The 23,800-nt window shown below is 45.4% G+C and overlaps 1 protein-coding gene across 2 annotated transcripts in view; it reads left to right on the plus strand.

Annotated features, from left to right (window-relative positions):
* PRKG1 (protein kinase cGMP-dependent 1) overlaps positions 1-23,800 on the plus strand; it is a 508,935-nt gene that overhangs the window by 20,707 nt on the left and 464,428 nt on the right. The window contains exon 1 of one of the 2 annotated variants that reach the window (XM_005446262.4): positions 15,054-15,679. The exons of the other annotated variant lie outside the window; for it this stretch is intronic. Coding sequence (XP_005446319.1) covers positions 15,369-15,679 — 311 coding nt within the window. The 5' untranslated portion in view covers positions 15,054-15,368. Of the gene's footprint in view, positions 1-15,053; positions 15,680-23,800 lie in introns of those variants that run through there. 2 annotated transcript variants of the gene reach the window in all.

Genomic DNA, 23,800 nt, shown 5'->3' on the forward strand with positions numbered 1-23,800 from the left:
CTTACTATTAACGTCTGAGGCAAAGAAAGCATTTTCCCTCACCCTCATCCTTTGTGGCACTGTTCCCTGCTGCATACAATAAAAGGTGCAGATTCCCCTTGGCCCTTCTTTTGTTTCTAATGTGTTTGTAAAAATTTTTTTTTTGTTATCTGTTATGGCAGTGGCCGGCCTGAGTTCTAGCTGGGCTTTCGCCTCTCTAGTCTGTGCCCTGCATAAACTTGTGACATCCTTGTAGTCCTCCAGATTTGCCAGGACTGGTAAAGTCCAGTAAAAAAGACTGGTGAACCTGGGCTATTTGTCCTGGTTTTTTGCACAGCCAATCTCCCTAATTTTTTACTGCTTTTTATCTCAGATGAACTTGGCTGAGTAGTTGGTAGTGCAAGGAAAAAAGGGCTTGTTACACTGTGTGGGAGAACCAGGGATGGATTTGGTCTGGACAGAGCACTAATTTAAATCAGGTTTAAGGCTGGATTGAATAGATGGATACTATGCCATCTCCTTCCTGGTCACAAAATCTTACAGGAGGGAAAGGAGACATGGGAGAAAAGAGCAGGTACAAGCATATGATATATAGCAATACTCATAAGCACGAGGCATGAAGTATAGCAGCATTATCCACGGTCTTTGGTCGCTGTGGAGGATGAAGGCATTGCGTACATTGGGCTGCCAGACTGGATTGTATTCTTAGCACTGGCTTAACACCTTCGATAAGGGATGTAACACTGCTGAACAGGATCAACCTAGGGTAACACAGAATATTAAAACCATAATGTGTTATCTCCCTTTAGTCATAAACCACATCACAAGGTTGATGGCGGTCCTGAAACTCCTGGTTTTCCAGCATGTCCGCTGCTGCTGTGCTTATTTAATCCAGTGGAGAGGGAGTGACGCTTGTACTGTGGTGGAGAGGGGCGGTGGGATGCAAGTGCTGTGACTGACCCCACTCTCCATGCGTATGCAGAAGGGATGACCACTGGGGAGAGGCTGCACCAGGCTCTTGAGTACTCACCATGCAGCGGTACTGGAGGATGGGAGGATTTTGAAACACCAGCTGAGGTTATCAGGCAGTCCTTTATTGCTGGAGATTTGACACGTGGATTATTTAAGCGTTATCTTCTACATGAAGGGAAATGTTTGATGATTGAGGCAATGACAGACCCATGTCCTGTAGCTTTGACTTCAGGTTACACATCCCTCGAGACCCTGGTGAAGGAGGTGAAATGCAGAGGACAACCCTTAGCTTAATGCCGGGAAGTGGTTAAAAATGATGAAAAAATATGATGCTTCAGGTGCTGGGGAACGGAGGAAGGTTATTGCAGAGGGAAAAGCTGGAGGGCTGCACAGACCCCAAGCATTCCTGGGAATGAAAAAATGCTTTCAGGTCTGCCTCCCCACCCTCTGCGCTCATAAAAGGACTCATAGACCAGAAATCTTTAAACAGATGGTTTGAATAAGGTAAAGTACATAGCCAGTGGTGCCCTCAGATACATTTGGGTAACCACACCACCCTCTGAGGAGCTCCGCAATGCAACCAGAGGTTGCACTGGCCCGGCGGGACCAGGGGAGGTTGAAAGGCTGCACTGTTTGGACACTGGTATTTTTATCTATTAACCCCTGGGGAAGGATTCCTGGGCGAAAGTTGTCAAACCCCCAAAAACAACTGTTAGGTGGGCAGAGGCGTCTCCTGTATGCTGGCACACATGGCTTGGCAGTGCAAAATATTTTTTCTGTCGGCATGGGTCTTTGCAGCAGCTGTAAATGGAGGGGATGCTGGATGGCTGCAGTGTCCTCCACACCAGTAATGGCAGCGAGCAGCCATTACAAAGAGTGGAAGGGAAGATTTGTGAATAGATATGTTTGGGCAGGAAAAAGCTGGCTCGTTTTGGGATTTTACAACATAAATCTGCTCAGCTGGGGTAGTGATAGGCACCTCAGACCTAACTGGTGGAGTAGGGGAGGTGGCGGCTGAGGTGGCACTGCTAACCTTGAGTTGCAGGTGGAGATGTATGTGATCTACAGCTTTGCTAGGGAGTTTGTTCTCGTGGTTGTTTGCCCTTCATGTACAAAATAGGTGCCTCATTTTTCATTTGAATTTACCTGTCTTCCAGTTCTTATAAAGCCTTTTCCTGCTACTCCAAAAATGGAATTTAATGCTGAACACTTCATCTACATTATAGTGTCCATATAACATAATTAAGTTTTCTCTTAATCTTTTTATTTTCCATAAGCTAAAAAATGTCAAGCCCTTTCTGTGCTTGATGAAGATTTTTTTTTCAGCTCTCTGGTATTTGCTTGCCTTCTTCAACACCATCTCCAGCTGCTCTGTGTCCTTTTCTGCAGTGGGGATCATAGTGCTTTTTTTGCAGCTTGCAGAGGGCAGTCAGTGGGATGGGTGCAGATAAAGCTGTGGGTGGGTGATGTTCAATGTACCCCCCTTTTTTGGGTGTTCTGATGACCATTCTGTGGCTGTATGGTCTTTCCCTAGCTAGAAACCAGTGCTGTGATTACTGGAAGAGAGAATTATTGCAAAGATTATGGGGGAAGAATGTCTGCTGACTTACAGTCTTGCCCTTTTAAATGCATTATATTGACTAGCCAAAAGAAAAAGGTGCTTAGCAGGGAGATGTGTTTTTTCAGTTTCCTTTGAACTCTCTGGCATCATCTATAAATCAAGTGCTGGACATAGGGAGATTTAATGCATGATGCTTTTTGGTGGCTAAATGCAACCCTTCCTAGTTCCCTCCTGTAATCCCCAGGATAAAGCAGACATGACAGTGGAGCTGGCCCTCATGGGGCAGAACTTGGCTTTGTCTGCCAAGTCTAATAACTGGCATTGACTCTGAACAACTCCTCTGGAAGAGCTATAGGGTATACATAATTAATACCTGGTAAATTATTCAGGCTGGAAATACAGTACATGAATTCAGCAAGCTGACCAGGATACGAATGAGTAATTATGTTAATTAACCCATGCAGCTAGCAGAGGCTGCAATTAGTTCTCATTTTAGGCTACTCTATGTGTTTTAGGAACAGAAATGAGCTAAACATAAATAGAAATAAACTAAAGCCACAATTAAAAAATATGGGTTAAATGATGTGGTTTGAGTGACCAACAGACAAATGTATTCAAATTCAATTTGCTTTATGATCAAATGGCCCTTCTTTCCTTCGGGGGGAAACAGGTACAGTTTTTAAACCTTGAATCACTGCTCTTTGCAAGAACTTGAAGATGTTCAAAACTGTTAGTAGCACAATGCAAGAAGTTACTCTCCAGACGAAATGCTCCAGTCTCTGCACATTTCTGCTGTTTCTTCCCTATGTGTTGTTGAAGAGGTAGAGGGATGGGGGGAAATATCAATTAAAGTCTATATATATTTAAAACCCATTAGCCTAATGGAAGAAGTCCTAATAATGATGTACAAATTAAAGGTGTAGTTTTATAAACACGTAACTTACCATTCAGAAGGCAGTAAAACCTGAACATATGGTAAAAGTTTTTTCTAACAAAAAGAAAAAAGCATTTAGTAGTTACAAAGGAAAAATACTGCATTAATTCAAAGCTTTGAGTTCAACTAATCAGCACTAACTCTGAGATTTTAGGACTGCAAATGGTCATTGTCCAAATGCTCTGTCTGAATTACTCTCTTGTGTGGATGAATAACACCTAGACTCAAGAAAATAGGACTTTTTGCCAAAAAGTTGGAACTGGTTGCATTGTAGACATATAATTGATTTGCACTATAGGCCTTCATATGGAAATACACATTCTCTGATTTTTTCCTACTTATTTATGTAAGTGTTTATATTCAGATTTGGTTATCTTTTTTTTGTGGTTTTTATTTTCCCTAAAGACTTTATGCTGAAAATGTGTATAAGACTCCTTATTTGAATGAGGAAGCATCTGCCATCCTGATTCCTCGAAGGACGTTTCAATAAGTCTGTTGTGGTCTAAAGGAAAATCTCTCGGAGGATTCCTGTTTTCCTTTTGCCCTTGTTTTGTTAATAAGCATTGCTTTTTGCTGTAAAGGTAATTCTTAGTATTGAACTTAAACAGATGCACTATGTTATAGAATTGGAAGAACCCTGTTAAAATGGGTTAATGAGAGAGAAACTTAAGAAATACTTGGGATTTTCCAAGATGAAATGGAAAGGCTTGGCATTTGCCTCTGCTCTGAGCTTTCCCTCTCATCAAGGAATTACTCAGGTGAAGTGAATTCTCCACTGAAAATCTCAAAACCTGCTTCAGCTCTAACGGTTTTGGTGAAACTTTTGAATAGGTTGCATCTATATGCAGATGTTAGTTGCATATTTGGAGGAATTGCATATAGTGCCTCTTTATAAAAAAGCAAGAGAAGAAGCCACAGGTGAGAAATTACTCGTTTCCATTGATGAATGTGTAAGAACATTATTCAAGAACAGGGTTGTGTTGCAAATCGGAGATGTTTGATGCAGTTCTTGTCCACGCAGGTTGATAGAGATGCTTTAATACTCCCTAAGATTTCAAATCCAGCTCAGGCTTTTTAGCAGCCTGTGAACAAGAAATGATTATGGCATATGATTATCAGTTGTTACTTATGCATTCAAAAGAGCACAGATTGAAGAATTTGCTAGGCTGGATATCAGATTCAGGGTTCGCATCTCCAGTTTCATCTCCTGGTTGATATTGTGTTGCTCATTTCATATAGATATCACTGTGGCTTAGCTTCAAAAAAATACCTCTTTCTTCCAGCATCATTACCTGGGCTAATAAAAGGTTTTACCTCTCTCCACAGTGTAAGCTGGGACATGTTTTAACTTATTCTCAGCCAGACTCTGGGCTGACCTTGTTTTGCCACCAAAGAATTGGGTACTGCAGCATTTCAGCCTGAGAATAAATTTATTTCCCTGAATCTCCTAATCTGTTTAGGTTTGATTTGCCTTTTAAAAACATTATTTACCCCGTCTACTGAGTAACTCCTACAAAAATATATAGAAGCTTGAGGGGAAAAAAAACATCTATTTAAATCTTCCATTCTAGTGGGGCTCCTGTATTGATTCTTTCCCCACAATGTAGACCTCTGTGCTCAGCATTTGCTGTTCTGCTGTCCAATCAATACCAATTCCATCTGAAAATCACATTAATGTTTTTTAAATAAGAGTCTGCTTGCAAACTTGAACTTTATCTGTACATCTGAAGAGTTTGGGAAGCCTTTTTTTTTTTTTTTTTTTTTAGGTGATGGTTTAATTGCAATTACAGTGATATATGTGTGTATGTATGGTGGTATTAGCATAAATTATTTTATTTTAATTTAATTGACTTTTCTGAGAATTTATGGAGGAGTATAAATGGAAAATGAAAAGATCCAGACTCCTGAGAATGGAATCATTTAAAATCTAAAGAAATGAGACTAAATACAGAATTGTGGTATATAGTGAAAATGAAATGTCTTCCTTTTCCAGATTGGCCATTCAATTGTTCATAATACTAAAAGACAGGATTTTTAGGTTTATGTGTCCTGACTTTTATGTGCATGCTGAGTTGTTGCATGTTATTGTAGTGGCAGCATTTTCCATGTGTTGAGCCAAGAGCCAGGAACTGGTGCTAATCAATGATTTAATGTCTATTACTGAATTGAATCATTGATTCAAACTTCCAGCAAATCATTCTATCTGTTGCATCTCTTCAGGGGAAACACATAGAGGTGTGGTAAAAAAAACCAAACCCACCTAAAATGTGATGTCTGGTCTGCTGGGATTTGCAGGTAGAATTATTACACCTCTGAAATATTTTGCTTGTCAAGTAAACTGGTTATTAAGAAGAGAGAATGCTGTGAGATTTGACTACTGTATGGGACATACAGGGAGACAGTCCTGTGGTTTTATAAATGCCCACTTTTATATAAATATGCTCCTTAATATGCCACGTACTCACTTCTTTAGAGTTGTAGTAGCTAACTCGAGAAAAACTTGTGATATGAATCCTACCTCCTACCCTCTTGCTGAGAAATAGAATATATTAATAGATCAGTGGGAACTTAAAGCTGTGCTTGAGCAGTATGCTGGGCACCCATGGGCTCTTTGATTTTAAATGAACGCGTATTTTTTTTTTCATATTACATTTTGATTGAGTGTTTTTTTGTTGGTTTTTTTTTCTTTTCTGTTTTTTTTTTTTTTAATGTTTTCTTGGGTTTGTTTTTTTTTTTGTGGTGGTGACGATTCAACAAGTGCACCTTAAGCTAGGAGAGCAGGGCAGTAGAGGGCGGCATTACTCCTTGGGTTTCCTGTTTTCTCCTCCCGAAAGAAATGGAATTAAAAAACGGGGGGAAAGGAAGAATGTGGAGAATGCTACGGCTGCCAGAGCTGCAGGCCATGTAAGGGAACGGAGCGGGGCCAAACACCCACCATGCAGGGAGGTGGCACACATGCTATGCAACGTCATGCCCAAATCATGAGCTGAAAACCGTTGTTTTGCTGATAGTCATGGCTTTTAAGCAAAAAAAGAAAAAGAGCAGGTTTAAAAAAAAAATCCACCACAAATTGATGTTTGTGTATCTGTAAAGGAGCAGGGGGATTTTTTAAGCAGGTTGTGAATCTGCACTCTTTTTCTAGGGAGCAGAAATATAAAATGTGTTGCTTTTTTGTCTGCCACAATGCAGATTTTCATGCTGCATACCAGTATCGATCCTTCCTATTCTAACAACACAAGACCCTTTCACAGCATGTCAGATGCTTTGAAGGTGAGTTTGTACACTGAGCTTTGTGTATACAGATAGCATAAATAAGGGTATGAAGAAATTGCCCTGTTGGTTGGCCCAAGCCGTTCAAGTAAAATATAGACAATAAAGCTTCCACAGAAAGGGTTCTTGCAGAGAAGTAGCCTGTAGCAGGTTGATACCAACCTAGAAATCTTTCTTTCTAGAGCACAGAGAAGTAGACCCAAAGTGCATGTTGCCTTTGCAGCATCATCACTTCCAAAGGATTTTTCCTTCCAGGTTTGAGGAAGCTCCAATGAGTTTGTTTCATAATTCCCCAGCAGTGAAGTGTGCTGTTCTCCACCCAGATCAAAGATTAGGAGGTGGTGGGGAAGATGTGCCTGTTTTATGGTGGAGAAGAGTTGTACAGGTGAACTTTCCCAGCATGTTTCAATGCACGTTTTAATACTATGCAATGGAGAGGAGTCAGAGTCAGAGCAAAACCATCTGAGATGGAGCTGGAGCAGAAAAGGCACTGCAGCCCCAGGCTCACACAGCCTGACTTGCCTGTGGCTGGTGAGAAGAGGTGGTTGCACGTCTTCCTCCAGGATGGGGTAGTGGCCATGCAGTGAGCCAGGAGGGAGCCGTGCACCCCAGGGGTGTAGCTCCTGACTCGAGGCAGAAATCGCGCAAAGGTGAGAATGAAAGTGCTGCTCATCTCCTGATTCACCAGCGCAGCAGGGCAGTCAAAAGCTGTTGGCAATGCTTAGGAAATCAGATGAACACCGGCCTCTGATACTCTTGTGAGTAGAACAATCAGTTCAAGCAACCACTGACAAAGAGAACTGTGAGCATAAACATTTTTACACACACAGAGAGCCCAACGATGATGTCTCCTCAAGCATAAATAAGAAATAGCTGTAGAACTTAGTGGAGTGTGGTAAAACCTTTGTGAAACCCAATGTGAGTCCCTGTTTGCAGGCTGTGCCTCGATGATTCATGGAGATTTCTTGGTACCTTAATGAGCCGGGTCCTCTGTGGGATGCAGCCGTTTATTCTGACCCTTAAATGATCACAGGGATCAAGTCTTGAGTACAAACCTTTTCTGGAAATGCTTTCTGCAAGGAAGTGCTTAGTGTTGCTAGAATTGTGGACATTAACACTTCTAGATACTTAAATGAAAGTTTGGTACTTCAGTAAAGTATCTGTAGTTGCTTAGGGCATGTAGATGTCAGACAAAGACTTCTGAATAAATTCTAGCACAAATATTTTTCTAAAAAGGGGGGCAACTTTCAGTGTGTGCAACTTAAAATTTATCTTTAAAAAACACCAGTCTGTTGTCCAGGCATGTAAAACAGAGATTTAAAATCCATGGTTCGTGCTTATTGTTATAAATACCTGAAACATTCAAATAATAATTTTTAATAAGCAGGGGAATTAATTTGATTACATAAAGAGACAGTGCACTTGTTCTCAATGCATTCATCATAAAATAATGGTAACGCACTGGTTATTTTCATATCAGGGGTAACGGAATACGTGTTTATTTCTAATCCGATTTCAAATATAAATGAATTGTTTTGAAGGTTGGATAAATCAGCCCAACAGACCAAGGCAATTATGGTAGGTGAGTGGTGCATTACTGGCAAGGAGAGATAAGAAACACTATGGGGTCCAAAAGGGCGATGCAAGGGAGCACGTGGAATTGCAAACACTTGGAGCTGGCAAGTGTTTTGCCACCGTTAAACCCAGGAAGTTAAGAAATGGCATCAAGCAGCTTCAAAATGAAGCTGCAGAGATGAGCTGCTATCAATTAAAATAACTTGAGGGGAAAACAAGTCTCTTGCTGTTCATACCTTCCTTGAGTATTTTGCCTTCTACCTCTTGCAACCACAGAACCATGACTAAAAATACCAGCACGCTGCAGAAGGCAACAGAGGTTGGAGAAAGAAAAAGTAACTGCGTGGTAACAGCTTATGAATTTACCTGTGTTTGTGTAGTGTTTTAAAAGTATACCATGAAGAACTGCAGGCTAGCTCACAAAACAAACATCACTTCTGATCAGTGCAAGTTTTTACCAGCATAATGCTGAATACTGATGCAAGAATTGCTATTCCAAAATGTGCCCCTAGAAGCTGTTGTTGCAAGTCCAACACAAAGACAAATGAAGAGATGATCTCACACGGAAAAGGTTAGTGTCAGTGGCTTTGTAAGGGTCTTGCCTCTGAAAAGTGAGGTTCAGGAAAATTCTAGTAGCCTGTGCATGTTGATCGTTCAATGGTGAATGACATTGCAGAGCTCTGTCAGCATTAGGATGTTGTCCCTGTTGTGTGTTTTCGTCCTCGGGCAGTAACCCCACACTGTTTGGTGCGTGGGCTGGATGACAGATGAGCTGCCAAGCTCTCCCACCCCTTCACCATGACACTGAGATATCATACAGCAGGAGGAGGAATGTATGTTGAATAATGAAGATAAAAGGGTCACTGAGCATGGGCTGTTCTGAGTGGTTAAACTCTGGTTGATGAGAAGTGCAAAGAAGCTGGTCTGGCTATCCCAGCCATCTCTCTGTGAAAATCAGATCCAACATGTGGCTTCCACCTTCCTTCAAACATTTCAGCTTTCCCCAGTCTCACAGATATGTGCGTGAGAGCACGAATGAATCTGTTTTTCCAACTACGTCAACTGAATTGATGTTTTCTACAAACTTCACGTCCATTATATCCTGTATCTCAGGGCTGCAAGACTAGATCTGCTTCCTTACATTTAGTTTAATTGGTCCCTGGGTTCATTTGCCAGTAGCTTAAGGCTGAAAGCAAAAGAAAACTGCATTTCCAGGGCTCTCGTCGTCTAAATGCTACTTTTGCTCTACATAGTCAGTGCCCTGGGACTGCTGAGAAAAGAAGAGGCATAGTCAATGTCTCATTGTAGTAGCTGCAAAATAGCACTACGTATTTATGCTGGCAGTTTTCAGAATAAGTTGCTGCTTAACATGAGCCTAAAGAAAATTCTTAAGGTAGCTGAATAATTCTGAAGCTGCTTCTGCCTTGATCCAGCCCATGGGAAAATATGTCTAAGCTCTATTTATGTCTGACCTTGCTGGGCAGTCCAGCCCTTTCTGGCAGGTGGGAAAAAATCAACCAGTCACTTGAGGTGTGCATGGACAGGCGGGATCGGGATCAGGGATGGTGGTTCCCACGCCTGATCTGCCTGGAGATCTGCTGGTATTTGCAGCTCCTATCTAGGGGTGCACAGAAAATGTTTTTACTCTTTCCTGGAGAAATCCCAGCCCCAAAGATTTAATTTGGGCTGAGGATATGAGAAGGTGCTACCAGGAAGCCTGTAGCATCCCTTCCTACCCTGTAGGGGCTCCTGAGCAGCTGAACCAGCCCTGAAGCAAAGGGATGCAGAGACCCACTGCCACTGCATGCAACCATCTGATGGGGTGAGCTGTTGAAAATCCAACTTTCCATGCGATCACGGGGGAAAAGTCCTGGCTTAGGAAGACATCTGTCAGCTGAAGTGTCAGATGCTTTTTGAAGGGCAGAGGATCTGTGGTTTCTATAGACACATACGCAGGGCTAGTGTGAACAGAGTCTTGTTAGTGGGGCAAAGAAGTCAGAGGAACTGTTTTGGTTGCTCTAATGGAAGGAAAAAGCTTTGAAGGGCTTGTTGAATGTGTATTCAGCTTTTGGATATTAAGAATAATCTGTTGTGCAATTTTTATGTAAAACTTATGTTCCTCCCATAAAGATGGCTGATACTCTTCTACTGTTTCAGCTGCGCAGCCCATCTGGCAGGAACCACAGGTACAGGCATTCCTCCAGCCTGGAAAAACAATGAGGGGAGGGTTATCTCTTACCTTGTCAGTGCGATAGGTCCTTCATGCCATCTATTTTTTTCTGGGAAAAAGGCCCATGAAGGAGAACAGTAAACCTGAATCTTAAATCTGAGTCTGGCACATGTGTCTGTGCACATGAGGGGAGAAGGGCTTGAAACCACCATGTTACATGGATAATACACCCATAATGTCTCATCGTTTTGCCCTCATGACACAAACATCAATTTTTGTGTTATGATGCCCCTAATGTGATATTAAAAAGCTAAGCATATTACCAATTGCAGTACAGCACACATTTATTTTTCTCTTCTGCAGTGAGCATTTGTTTGTACTGTTAATTCATCTTGGGGTATTTTTTTTTCTCTTCTTGTGCACTATTACTCCAAGTGATCCTTGTCCTGGGAGGATTTTGTAGGGCAGGCTGGAGGGGTTCCGTGCTTGGCTACTTCTCAATGTTTCTTGCTGCTAATGGAAAGAATCTACCTACTAAAGGAAAATCGAGATAATCCAGTTGAGATGTTGATGACTTCCAGCACTCAGGAATCAATGGGGTTTAAAAGACAGCGCTCACTGCAAGAATGCCCAGCACTGGGTATCTCCATCCCTTTGGTGGGGAGGAACAAATGGGTTTCAGGTCTCATTTTTAGAGGCTCTGAAAAGGACAAAAATAAGGAGGAATGCCCAATGTAACAAGAAAATAGGGCTTATTTTCAGAGAGAAATGGGGCTGAAGCACTCCACAAATACTGCCAGTTCCTGCTCCTTGTTCTTGGTGAGGCTGCTTTGGCACAGTAGTTCCAGCCTCATCCCTGTCCTTGGGGACTGAATTATTTTCCAGCTGCCCCATGCAAATCTGTAGGGCATCATGGCCCCAGAAGGAGCTACCAGAGGCACTCTGGGGCAAAAGGCAAAAAGAACGGCTAAATGTGCCCTAGGGAGGAGTTAAATGGGCTCATGTTTCAGTAGGTGGCACTCCTTCCTCTGCCTCAGGTACTGGCATGCATTTCATGTGCATGGTGGAATAGCAGGTAGGGTCTCACAGATGAGATGAGGTGACTCTCAGGGGTGAACTGCAACTTGAGTTGGTTATAGCATGCTTTTGCAAGAGTTCAGCTCATGTACATGCTGTTTTCCTTCTAGATCCCTGTATTTTTAGTCTTTCCTTCGTCATATCATAAAGGTGTTGCTGTGAGTATATATGTAGGGAACACATTCTGCTTTGCAAGTGGCTGTGTCCCAGCAGCAGGTAGAGTCCCATAGGTCACGCACCTTCCCAAATCTACACAAAGCCACAGTCAGCAGAGAAATACATGGCAAAATCCAAGCGGTTCAACTTTCTACCACAGGCTGATCTCCCGTAGGTATTTTGGGAAAAGAGTAACAAGTGGATTTGAGTGGATTAGGCAGAGGGAACAAAAAAATCCTTCCAGGAGGAAGAAAATGTTTATGTATGTACTCAGTGATGCATCTCCAGCTTCTCCATCCCTGCTATCCTGGCTGGCTGTAGCAGGGTGACATTTACTTGTCAGTGATCCCACTTGCTACCTGAGCTTTGACTGGCGAGCCCAGGGAGATGTCTGCAGAATAGAGAACTTTCAAATATGTTTTTAGCTTGGAAGATGGCAGCTGAGTGGGTGCATTTGGTGACAGATGATCCTTGAAAGGTTTAGAAGCAAAGCTATTAAAACCTCAGAGCTGTGCAGAAAGGAAATATTGTGAGTACCTCAGAGCCTGTTCGAACAAACATCCCTGTTTCATGTGATTCCCATCGGCAAGCCCTGGCACACAGTGTTTTGGGGCAGAGAGGACACTGTCTGCAGATGCTCTTTTTTTGCTTCCTGCTTACTTGACATCCAGACACAGAATCCCAGTGGCCAGATCAGAAAAAGGCTTTGGGGCAACCATAGCCAAAGGCTCCCTTAACAAAATGCAAGCAGCTTTGCCCTGTCCTCCTGAAACCAAGCCAGTTGGTGCATTCCTGCCATTCTTCTCCCTAAAGCTGTTTCTTTCCATTCACTGGATCGGGAAGACAAAGCAGCTGCTCTCGAGTCTTGAGATTTTTTTATTGGGAACTTTAAGTTGAAGGGAATGGGATCAGAGGTTTTATTTTTATTGGAGTGGGGCAGTACCCTGCGATCCCTGAGATTACACACCAGTCAGTAACAGGAAAGCCTGAAGTATGAACCACAGAGAGAAGATCTGCACTCTCCCAATGATTTCTTTGGGAGAGCAGTAAGCAGCCAAAAATAGGCAACTACCCGCTGCCTTCCTGCGGCAGAACTTGGCTGTCAGGTTGTGAAGCCCTTTAGGCTGCTTTGGCCTCATGCTTAAATCATGCTTGGACTTGACAGCTGCTGGTTATAGTCCCAAATCAAAAACTGAGCCATGAAAATCTCTCTTTAGACCTCATAGGTCCTATGAAAATCTGCTTCCCACCTGTAAATAAGTTATTTTCTTTAGATATACTCAGCTAAATTCCTTGCCAGTTTTATTTCCCAGAATTTCTCATGGTTTCTTCTGGATCCTTTCAGGTCTAGGTACTGTTGTCTCAGTTTCAAGCTGTGTACCTCTACTAGAAACCAGGTAATGTGACTTCACCACTTGCCATTGAGAAATTATGCACAAATTTCCTCTCAGGGCTGTTACTCTTTAGAAGCCTGGCAGGCTTCAGTTAATTGTATCACCATCTTCCTTGCCCAGAAGTTGGTATCACTTCTCTAGGGACAAAAGCAATAAAACTTTAAGTATGTCAGCTAAATGCTATTAAAATATTTTATTTATTATTGATGTCTAGTTTGTAGGCAGCAGGAATGCATCTATTTAATGCCAGTCTTCTTTAAAATGGAAATGTTCAGAAGATATTTGGTACTTTTGTTCCTAGTGAGTTATACAAGATTGAAATGGAGGGAATATGTAGTAAAAAATGCTGTCTGAACTTAAAGCATGTTGGTAACCCATGAAAACAACCAGGGTACTTTGCTTTTGTGCCTGGCACATATGTATCAAGGGGAAGGAAAACTGAAGCGTTTTGCATAACCCATTTTTTTTTTAACATGCATCTCAAAAATACATTGAAGAACCTGCAAAGCCTCATGTTTATGCACAAAGGCCAGGCCCTTTCAAACAAGTGATGAGCAGGGAGCAGTTGTAATTTCTCATCCGTTCTTTTTTTTATATATATAATTGATTTTAGAAAGACCATCTGCAGGTTGAAAGCTGGAACTTTGGATTCAGCCAAGCACTAGTATGTAACAATTAAAAAAAAAAAACAAACCCACAAACAAAAAACAACCGAAAAAGCTCAATCTCATAAACAGTCTCTGTCTGGATGCTTCATTTCCAGCTAATGCCGGAATGGGAGGTCTGGACACACTGCTAACGGCAGCTACAAACGCAGAGGTACCACCCACCTCCAAAAAATGTATCCATGGCTGCATCCTACCTCTCTCCTCCCAAAATCAAACTCCCAAAGAGCGAACTGAAGCAGCTGCTTCTGCTGCCCTGAAAACATGAGCATGAAACTGTGCCCGTGCCCCAGCGCTGTGGAAGCTTGCACAGGGCACCTGGGCCTAACTAGTCGTGGGGTTTTTTTTACCCCTGACTCCTCCAGACTGTGCAGTCTTATTGGGAAAGCCCCAAACCAGCTATTTTCTTGCCTACAAATCCCTCTTTCTGCCCTGGAGGGCCAAGCCCAGGAGCTGGGTGTCACGGCATACATTGCTGTCCTTTCTACGCTTGGCAAGCACAGGGAAGACAAAGGAAAACAGCCATTTGGCATTGAGGGCTCAGCCGATACGGCTCATTTAGTTTATTTTTGGGTTTTTTGAGCTGCAGACCTGTAGACTGTATCACATAGGTACCCGCGTGTGTAGCTGTTTGTTGGCATGCAGAAAATCCTAGTGCATGAGCCGTTGTGCTCACACCCTGGGAAAATCCTATTGTGTTTGGTATTGCAGAAACTAGCTTATGCATTCTCGTGGGTATTGGGGCTACACAGAAAGTCTATTTCCCATTTTTAATTGAGGGTTTTTTTTAGTGCTCTGAAACCCATATGCCCTACCTCCAGGCTTTTCCAGTGCAGAGCTACTTGACTGACACTCATGTTAAAATCTGGGTTTTTGGAGCCCAAACGTTGCTGAGACTGAGGAGGGGCCATGCCAGGCACTGGCTTTACCTTCAGTCAGAGAAGACAACAAAAATCGGCGCTTTTTTTTACAAGAAAAAAACTAAACGGGAGATAAACGGGGAAAGTTGCATAGGAGGAAAGTAGCACCCTTGATGGGAGCGGAGGATGGGAAGGGAGAGGACCAGGGGACACCCTGAAAGCGGGACGGGGAGGGCAGGTTTGTGCAGCCATCTCCCAGGGTTCGGACCTGTTTGATGGCCTCCTCCTCCCTCCTCGCTCCCGCCGCCCCGGAGGGAGCCGCCGGCCGCCCCCTCCCTGCATCCCCCGCCGGGCGACCCCGCGGGCCGGCGGCGGGGGGCGTGGGCGGCGCGGGGAGCCGGCGGGGCCGGGAAGGAGGTAGCGGGGAGTGCATGTGCATCCTCGCAAGCGCCCCTGCCTCCCTCCCTGCCGCCTTCCCTCCTTCCCTCCCCCTCCGCGTGTGTGTGTGTCTCCCGCTCCCTCTCCAGCCTCGCCTGACGCAGGCGGATTGAAATCGCCCCTAACAACCCGGCTCCGGAGCGCGGTGCCGGCGGCGGGGGTCCGGCTGCGGCGGGGCCCCGGCGGGCAGCGGGGCCGCGCCGGGCCGGGCCGGAGGGGGCGGCGGAGGCGAAGTTGGCCCAAGTGCGGGGAGGCGGCGGGCGGCCCGGGTGGGAAAGTTGCCGGGAGAGGCGAGGGGCGAGCGAGGCGCCAGGACCATGGGCACTTTGCGGGATTTACAGTACGCGCTGCAGGAGAAGATCGAGGAGCTGCGGCAGCGGGATGCGCTCATCGACGAGCTGGAGCTGGAGTTGGACCAGAAGGACGAACTGATCCAGAAGCTGCAGAACGAGCTGGACAAGTACCGCTCCGTGATCCGGCCCGCCACCCAGCAGGCGCAGCAGCAGAGTGCCGGCACCTTGCAGGGAGAGCAGAGGACCAAGCGGCAGGCGATCTCGGCCGAGCCCACCGCCTTTGACATCCAGGATCTCAGCCACGTCACCCTCCCCTTCTACCCCAAGAGCCCACAGTAAGCAGGGGGTTCACCCCGGGTATCCACCGCCCGCGGGGAGCGGAACGTTCAGTGCCTCGCCTCTCCCCTCGCCTCGCCCCCTTCTCCCTTCGCTGCTGTGGGGCAGCCGGCGGACGCCGCTCCCCCTGCATCCCCCGTCCTCGCTGCTGCCGCCCGCCGGGGGGAGCCGGGGGAGGCGCGGAGCGGAGCCCCGAAGCGCGGCTGCCCCGGGTGCCGCCCGCCCCCGTAGCCTCCCGGGTGGCCTCGCGGTCCGCGGGGTGGGAAAGTTGCGAGCTGCGGGCTCGGGGGGGAACGTGCGCCAGGAGTGAGCCCCCCGGTATGGGGAGAGCCGCTCCCCCGGCCCGGCCGCGCCCCCAGCCCGCCGGGGGGGCACGGGGGCGAGCCCAGGCAGGGGCGGGCGGTCACCGGGGGAGTTTCTGCCACCGGCGGGTTGAGCCGGAGCGCACCGCGGTCTCGGGGGCTTTACTGCAGCGGGAGGGGACGGGAGGAACTCGGGGGTCTCTCCCCTCCGGGGAGGAGCGGCGTCCTGCAGGGAGCGACTCGCAGCGGGGCGGGCGGGGAACTTAGGTGCCCGGCGGGGTGCGGTGCCCGGGTCTCCAGCAGCCTCCTCGCCGCCCTGCCTGGCCTCCTTCGCCCGCTGGGTGCTGGTGTGTTGCGGGGGAGGAAGGCTGTGGCAGGGACTCGTTGCAGCATCCTGGTGCGGAGCAGCGTGTGCGGGGGGCGGCGGGAAAGTTGTGGGGAACCTTGGCTCCCAGCTCCCTGCACGCCTGGGAGATGCGCTGCCCTGGTTTCACACTTGCGGGAGACGAGGTAAATCATAGCGAATTAATGGAGAAAATGAAGACCTCCCAGGAACGGGATCACCTCCCCCCACTCAGTATCTTTTCCTAGCCAATAAATCGCAATGCATTTGGTTCAGCACTCCTTAAGGGGGGGGTGGGGAAGAGGAAAAACCGAGATTATTTGCTGCTGAAGCGCCTGGCTTCATGTGCAAGCACAGCGGAGAGGGCTGCCCGGGGCTCGCCTCCCCCTGCCCGCTGCTGCCGTGCCGTGCCGTGCCATCCGCTGGCAGCAGCCGGGGCTCGACCTCCCCGTCGCCGCTGCCGGTCGGTGGCCAAATCCGCCTCTCCCTTGAGGTCGGCATCTTCCTTGATGAATTAAACGGGGCGCTGGGGTCGTGGAGGATCATTTGAGGCATTCTGATAGTTGAGGTTGTTCTTGTTTTGGGTGGGCTTTGGGATGCAGGCCCCCTCAGCCGCTCGTTAAGGCATATGGCGGATGGGGCCCTCGGCCTCTCAACGCTGTATTGCTCCAGCGAGGCCCCTCCGGAGCCCCAGGCGGGACATCACCAGCTCCACCTGGGTGCGGGCTCGCTCCCGGGCCGAGGCGATGGCGGGGCGGGCGGCGCAGGTGCTGCAGGCGGGGCGGGGCAGGGCAGCTGCGCGGGACGATGCCCAGGTGCTCCCCATTGCCCCAGCGGGGGATGCTGGGGCAGGGGTTGCACTGCCTGTCTGCCTGCTGCTGCTGGGACTCGGTCCTTTCCCCCGGTAGGTTACGGGTCGGGGGTCCTGCCCGCGCCGCCTGGGCCCTTCCCGCTGTCATGGCGGGGCCCCACCGTATCCTGGCAACCGCCGCGCCGGGGCCGCCCGCCCAGGGAGGGCGGCCGCCATGGGCCGGCCCTGCCGCCGCCCCGGGACCCTCCGGTGGGCCCGGCCGCCGTGTGGCAGGGCGGCGGCTGCCGGCTGTCCGTCCTGCCCGCCCACTCCCCCCCCATTCCTGCCGCCGTTTCTCCACAGATATTTTGCCCTTTTAAGGCGAACGGCCGCGGCTCCGGATTCAGAAGGGCGGCTGCAGTGGAGCGAAAAACCCCAACAACCGACACCAGCCCCCCAAAGCGAACAAAATCCCCCCGTTGGGCGGGGGCCGGGCCCTGTCAGGCGAGGGACGCCTTCCCCCGCGATCGGGTGGCGGCTGAGGTGTGGGCGGGCAGGTGGGTCTGTGCAGGCCCTGGTGTAGCTGGTAAACCTTTGAGGTGGGATAAGGCAGCCCAGAGGCATTAATTTCCTTGGTTAAGCTGTAGGACAGCATATTGTATCCAAAAACGCTTATTTTTCTGTCAGGGACATGTGTGCTTTTGCCCCTTGGCGCCCTCAAAGTGTGAACCGAGCTTTCCGGAGCTTGGGGAAGCGCTTCAGGTTTCAGCAGAACAAGCCTGGAGCCTCTGCCGTGTACGGTGAAATATGTAGGATGCCTGACAAAGCCTTGAATTAATGTTTTCCACTTGAATTTTAATTGCTTGTTGCGTAAATGCCTTGCTGTAGCGTCATGTGGAGTGTAATGCACGGCACCCACCTGAGGGAGTATTTCATATTGACCTTCTGTGGTCAATGCTCTAATACTATTTATAATATTTAAGTCAGCTTGCAGCTTCAGACCTTATCGCTGAGGTGGAAGAGATGTTAATGGCTTCAGGAGTACACGTTACTCTGGGAAGCGTTCACTGTTCTGCTTCAGCTGTCATGTTGAGTTGGCGGGAAGCCCTCAAAGCCTGACACCCAGGGACGGGCACCTGCTGAGGTGGTGTGATGTCTTCTGGATTTAGATGGTCATCTCAGGTGCTTACCTAAATATGTAGCTGCACTGATGAGCACTTCTAATCTGAGCATCCCAATGGAAAGGTGGATACGGGTACATAAAAGAAAACGTGAGCTGTACGTTTTGCTTACCTGTGGTTCTCGTGATTAAAATACAATCCATATGACCTGCTCTGCTCATGGTAGATATACCCGGGAGACTGAGTGAGAAAGTGCGAGCAGTCTAGTTTATTTGGGATCATTCTAAATTTTGATATTTTTTCTTATACTTTTCTACATATGACCACAAACATGGCTTACATAGTGCTCATAAGTGGTTGAGGAAGATTGTTGTCTTGATTAAATGAATGTGACATGATCTTGAATGAAGTTCTGATGTTCAAGATAATTATTTGTGGTGGTACTGGGGGTTAAGGTGGAGAGGACCTGAAAGCAGAGCAGGAACTACCAAACCATGCAGACAAGGGTTGACTTTTTTTGTCCCGTTCATGCCAAACCTCAGTGACTCTTGGAGTAGTGGCATCCAACCTTTGGTTTTGACAAGCCATCAAAGTATCAGCCTGTTTTCCAGCATTATAGAACAGTAGGAGCACCAAGAAGACACACAGGAAATCTGCAGTTGCTTGGTAGCCTGTGTTTATTTTTGCCAAAAAAAAAAAAAAAGTGGTGCTGGGTCTGCTCTCCTGATGAGCACGTAAGGCAGCTGGAGATTGGTAGGAGCAGAAGTAGTAGAAAGTCAGTTAGATGTGAGGAGGGGTGATCACCAAGGCTGTGGTAGACTTGGGATACCTGTGGGTCTGACTCTGTGGTGAAGCATCTATGTAAGCTACTGTGATGTCACGTAGAAGATTCTGGGTTATAAAAATAAACTCTGAATTCCTTTCAAGTGTGGAAGTAAATTGTCTCATTCAGAAAAATGCCTTAAATTTCCTGCAAGGTCTTCCTTTGCACACAAAGGCCACCATTTTAGATGCCTATAGTTTGTTTTTTTTTTTTTTTTAAAGTAAACACAAACCTGTCTTTTTTTAAGAGGATTAAGAGTTTTAGTTGCTGTTGCAGGGTTGGGCTTATTTTGCCTCTAAAGTTTTTTAAATATGTGAAATGTGACTTTGTGGGTTCACATAAGGGGTTTATAGCTAAAATCCATAGAGGGATGCATCCTGCCATTTTCTTCCAAGTTACGAGACCAGTGAGAGAAGTCAGGCATTGGCATCGTTATCAGTTTTCCTATTCAAGTAACTGGAAGCCAGTTGTCTAAAATAAGTGTCTCTTTCTTTCTCCCACCAAAGGAAATAACTTGCAAGAAATGACTGGAGTAAGTGGGCACAGACTGTGGAGAAAGCTGGGTGGTTTTCCATGGTAGAAAAATGCCATGACAAATCCTTATCTCCTCTTCATCTTCTAAAATTGCTGCTCTGTTTGTTTTTGCACACCTTTGACCTCTCGCAGGATATATCCTGGCTGCTAACAGCCTGTCAGCATGAAAAGAATAGTGTGAGACAGAGTTTGTACCAACTGTTACTCCAATTATGATTTTACAGAGTTGCAAACCAAAGAATAGCCTTTTTAACTAGGAAGCTTTAACTCTTGTCTCTTCTCTTTTGTTGTTTTGTACTTGCCATGGGAAAACACCCAGGACTTTAATGTTAAAATGCTGTTTCATTTGGTGATTGGCAACAGCTGTATGCTTTTTTTGAAGTGTATAATCAGTGTATTTTGTTTTCCAGAAGGGAAAAAAAAAATTGTAGAAGCAGAGTATAAAACAAAGTGGAGATTCGTGAGTGTAAAGAAATGTATAGGGCCTGATCTTCTTTTGTCAGAGGTGGTGTATGCCCTGTCGTAAACTGAGATACTGGCAAAGTGCTATGTCATTTATAGAAAATGTTGAGTAAGATGAAAAATTACTTGATTTTGTGAGTTAACAGACTTAGGAATGCTTTGAATTTAAAGATGGAGAATCTGCCAAAATCCCGGCGATTTGTTTTTTGGGGGAGGAGCAGCCTGTGAGTTGTATTTAAGAGTTCTGGTTTAAATAAAATACAATACTTGGTTGCATAGCCTTAGGGAAAGTACAACATACATACAAGAGATTTAACAAAATCCCTTCAACAGCCAGATTGGTTCTTTGAAGGTGAATGTGCACATCTTCTGTGGACTAGAGGCATATTTTAAAGTGATCATAAAAGTAATAAACCCCTCAGAAATATTTGAAAAACACTTCATATTTAGAGTGTTTGCATAAAATTATCTGCTGGAATTTATGAACGGTATGTGTGCTGCCAGGAGCTGTTCATTAATTAATGCTCTCAAACTATAGTTATAAAAAAAAAACCCCAAATCAACCAAAATTCAAACCTTTGTTCTTAAACCCTGTGTCTTTCTGTTTCTAAAATAATTTGGAGGATGGTTGCAACGTAATTTAACCACTAAAACTGATGGTGGAGATGATTGGAGGGACCTGTGATCAGGAACCGAGACATGCTCCTGCAGTGATTGCTTCCTGAAATATGGGACAGGAGTTGTGAAATCAGATGAGGGGTGGTGGCCTGTTTTAGTCCTGTTACTTTCTGGTTTTAGTGTCATGCTGCAGAAAACATCCTATCAAAAGCAGTCAGTAGCGGTGGATGTAGTGGTGCATGCAATGTTATTTTTTTTTCCACTATCAAGATGTAATTCAGTATGATGTGTCCAGTGGTCAATTTTAAATGCATTTATCATTTGTTTGAGAGTAATTGACCACTGTGGTTGTTTTTCTGTGCCATGTGATAGAACGGTGAATCCATCTGAATGAAGTTTAACAATGTTCTGAGAGAGAATTTATGTGCCTGGAAAGATCTGCTAATTCTTGATTAAATGCTGACATCCATTAATGTCAGTAGGTTTTTTTTTCGGTATGCAGGATTTAAGGGGTTAGGTTGTTAGGGTTAGGACTTTACTGATATATGTTGAGTGGTGATGGGGCAGCATCTCTCCTCGGATAGGAGGTCTGTGAGAAAGGATGGTGTGCCCACCAACAATATATGTGGCCAAGAGCATTGCCTTGGGGAATGCTTTCCCTTAGGCCCCTGCTTACTAGATTTCCATTCATCTTGGCAGCTGTCAAGGGGACGTATCAACTCTTCTCTTGCTGCTCCATCAGTGTGGTGCCATTCAAACCTTACTGCAGTTTTTGTGTTTGGCTTCAGCTGGCTGATTTGCATGGACAAGCTCTCAGATACTGTGGATGGCTTCTCCTGTAGCAAGTGCTGCAGAGTCTGGGTACTTGGGACTTGTTGCCTACTGAGCAGTCCAGTCCTAAACTTATCTGTATGGCTGGCCAAGGCAGCTTGACAGAGTTGCCTTGTGAGCTGTCTCCTCTCTTGGCTCCCCAAACACCCAACTTGCTCCACATCTGTTCACACAGCAGGACTGAGAGCAGAGCCTCTGTGCTTGGCAAGGATGATGTTTTATTGTAAAGGATGATATGCTTCCTGATGGAAGTTTTAACTTGCAGTGTGTCAAGTATGGTGGTGAATGCAAGTCAGTCAAATGTTACTTTACTCTGTTTTGACAGGTCTGGCTTGACGATGATGGTAGTGGATGGGGCTTTCCTCTACAAAAGAGGCACACGTGTGACTCACCTTGGAGTTGGTGCTGCTTAATGCCCTGTGAAGTGGCAAGTGTGAGATTGCTGATAGTATGGCTTTTTGGATGATTTAGCCTTCTGAGGTTTTGGTTACTAGTGTTGATAAGGAATAACTATATTGTAGTTGGTTATTATGCAGAGGACAAAGAATTTTCTCTATTGGCAAGTAGTGTTTTGGCTCATCTCTGAACTACACTTGTTGAGTCAGGTAATGTTTGTGCTGAATGTAAACTCTAAGGTCCAGAGGTGTTCTATTCAAAAGAAGGTAAAAAAACAATTCACCAGACAAAGCTATTAAAGTCATCTATTTGTTTTGTTATTTGTTGTCTTATTCTTGCGTTGATGAGGGATGGCAAGATTAAATGTTGCTGCAATTTCAGTTATTTTTAGTTTTGCTAAGTAGCAGTAAGCAAGACATACTTCTCTGAATTTCTGCTGCTTTGGGATATTAATTTTAGCAGTGTAGTGTAAATACACTGTTTTAAAGAAAATTGGTTCTGTTCAGAAACTATATTGAAGTCTCTATGGTGGTTATATGCAAAACAAAACTATTCAACAAGTACGTTAGATTTAAGGAAGCTAATAGGACTTAAATGAAGGGGGTTACTGACATAGAAACTATTTTAAAAATTGTAGTACATCTCCATAAATTCTACAGAATTAACTTCGTTTCTCTTATCTGTATTACTGGGTGAATGCTGTAGTTAGTTTTTTAAATTATAGTTTTTAAAATACATCAACAGAAAATGTGGTCCCAGACCATGGACATGAACACAGCATGCATCTTACATGTTTGAAATGAATTGAAAAACCCCACAATGCATATCAGAATGCTAATACTGAGCAAAAATGTACGTAGCAGCACAAAATTTAGACTAGCCAGCTTTCTCTCAGCAACCTGTTTTGCAGACTTGGTGGGAAGGCAGGTGTACCCTGTGCCTTACTAAGCACTGTCTCACTGGTCGCCAGGTGCAAAATATGAGTGAAGGGGAAAAAATTGCTCCTTTAGAGTTAAAAAGGACACAGTGACTTAATATGTACCTGCTTCTTTGGTAATCCTGCTTGGGATAGATACTGTGGGATGCTAAGATTTCAGAAGAATATGAACTTTATCTTAATGGAAGGGGTCCTGGAAAGCCATGCGTTTTGAACTGGAGATGGCAGTGGTTTAAATGCCACTTACTGTCATAAATGATACTTACTCCTGCCTGTGCTGCTGGTATTTTTTCTCTTTTGGCTTTTCATAGTGCCAAAATGCTTGCATTTGTAGCAGGCTAAAGGATAAATATTTGTCTAAATGTTTTTCATCTGCTGTTTGCAGTTTCTAGGGGGTATGTGTAGGCAGAGAAGTCCCTGACATTCATGTTTTGTGTAGCTTGTCTTTGTGTTGAAGGGCTGATAGAACAGGAAAAAACAAAGTATTTGTTATTTGGAGCCTAAACCAAAACAAATAATTCCTTTCTTCTACTCTCAGCATCTACTGAAAGTGGTTTGGTTGCAAGTGTGCACGTTGCTTGGATATGTGCTGTACATACTGACATCCTAAATCTCTGAAATTGTATTAAGGCCTTTCAGAAACAGGGGTAAAGCACCTACCTGGAAGGGTTTGTCATGGAGATAGCTACAGTGTACTTGCAAAACAGTGAGGACAGGACTTGCATTTTGCAATGCTCATGCAGTCACTGGTTTCCTTGGAAACTAGTGCCTGAGCACGTATAGCCAAACTTGAGCACTGGTGCTTCGTTTCAAAGTAGAAAATGGGCTCCCAGACTTCAAGAAGTAGGATTGGGATAGTTGGACTGTACTTGGTGCTTGTTTGTTAGGAGCAGTCTTGAAGTAGGATGTCACTGAAAAAAAGCCCCTCATCATACTGCAACACTTTTCCTGCCCAGAGCTGTG

This window comes from Falco cherrug, chromosome 9 (genome assembly GCF_023634085.1).
Source record: "Falco cherrug isolate bFalChe1 chromosome 9, bFalChe1.pri, whole genome shotgun sequence".
Lineage (NCBI taxonomy): Eukaryota > Metazoa > Chordata > Aves > Falconiformes > Falconidae > Falco > Falco cherrug.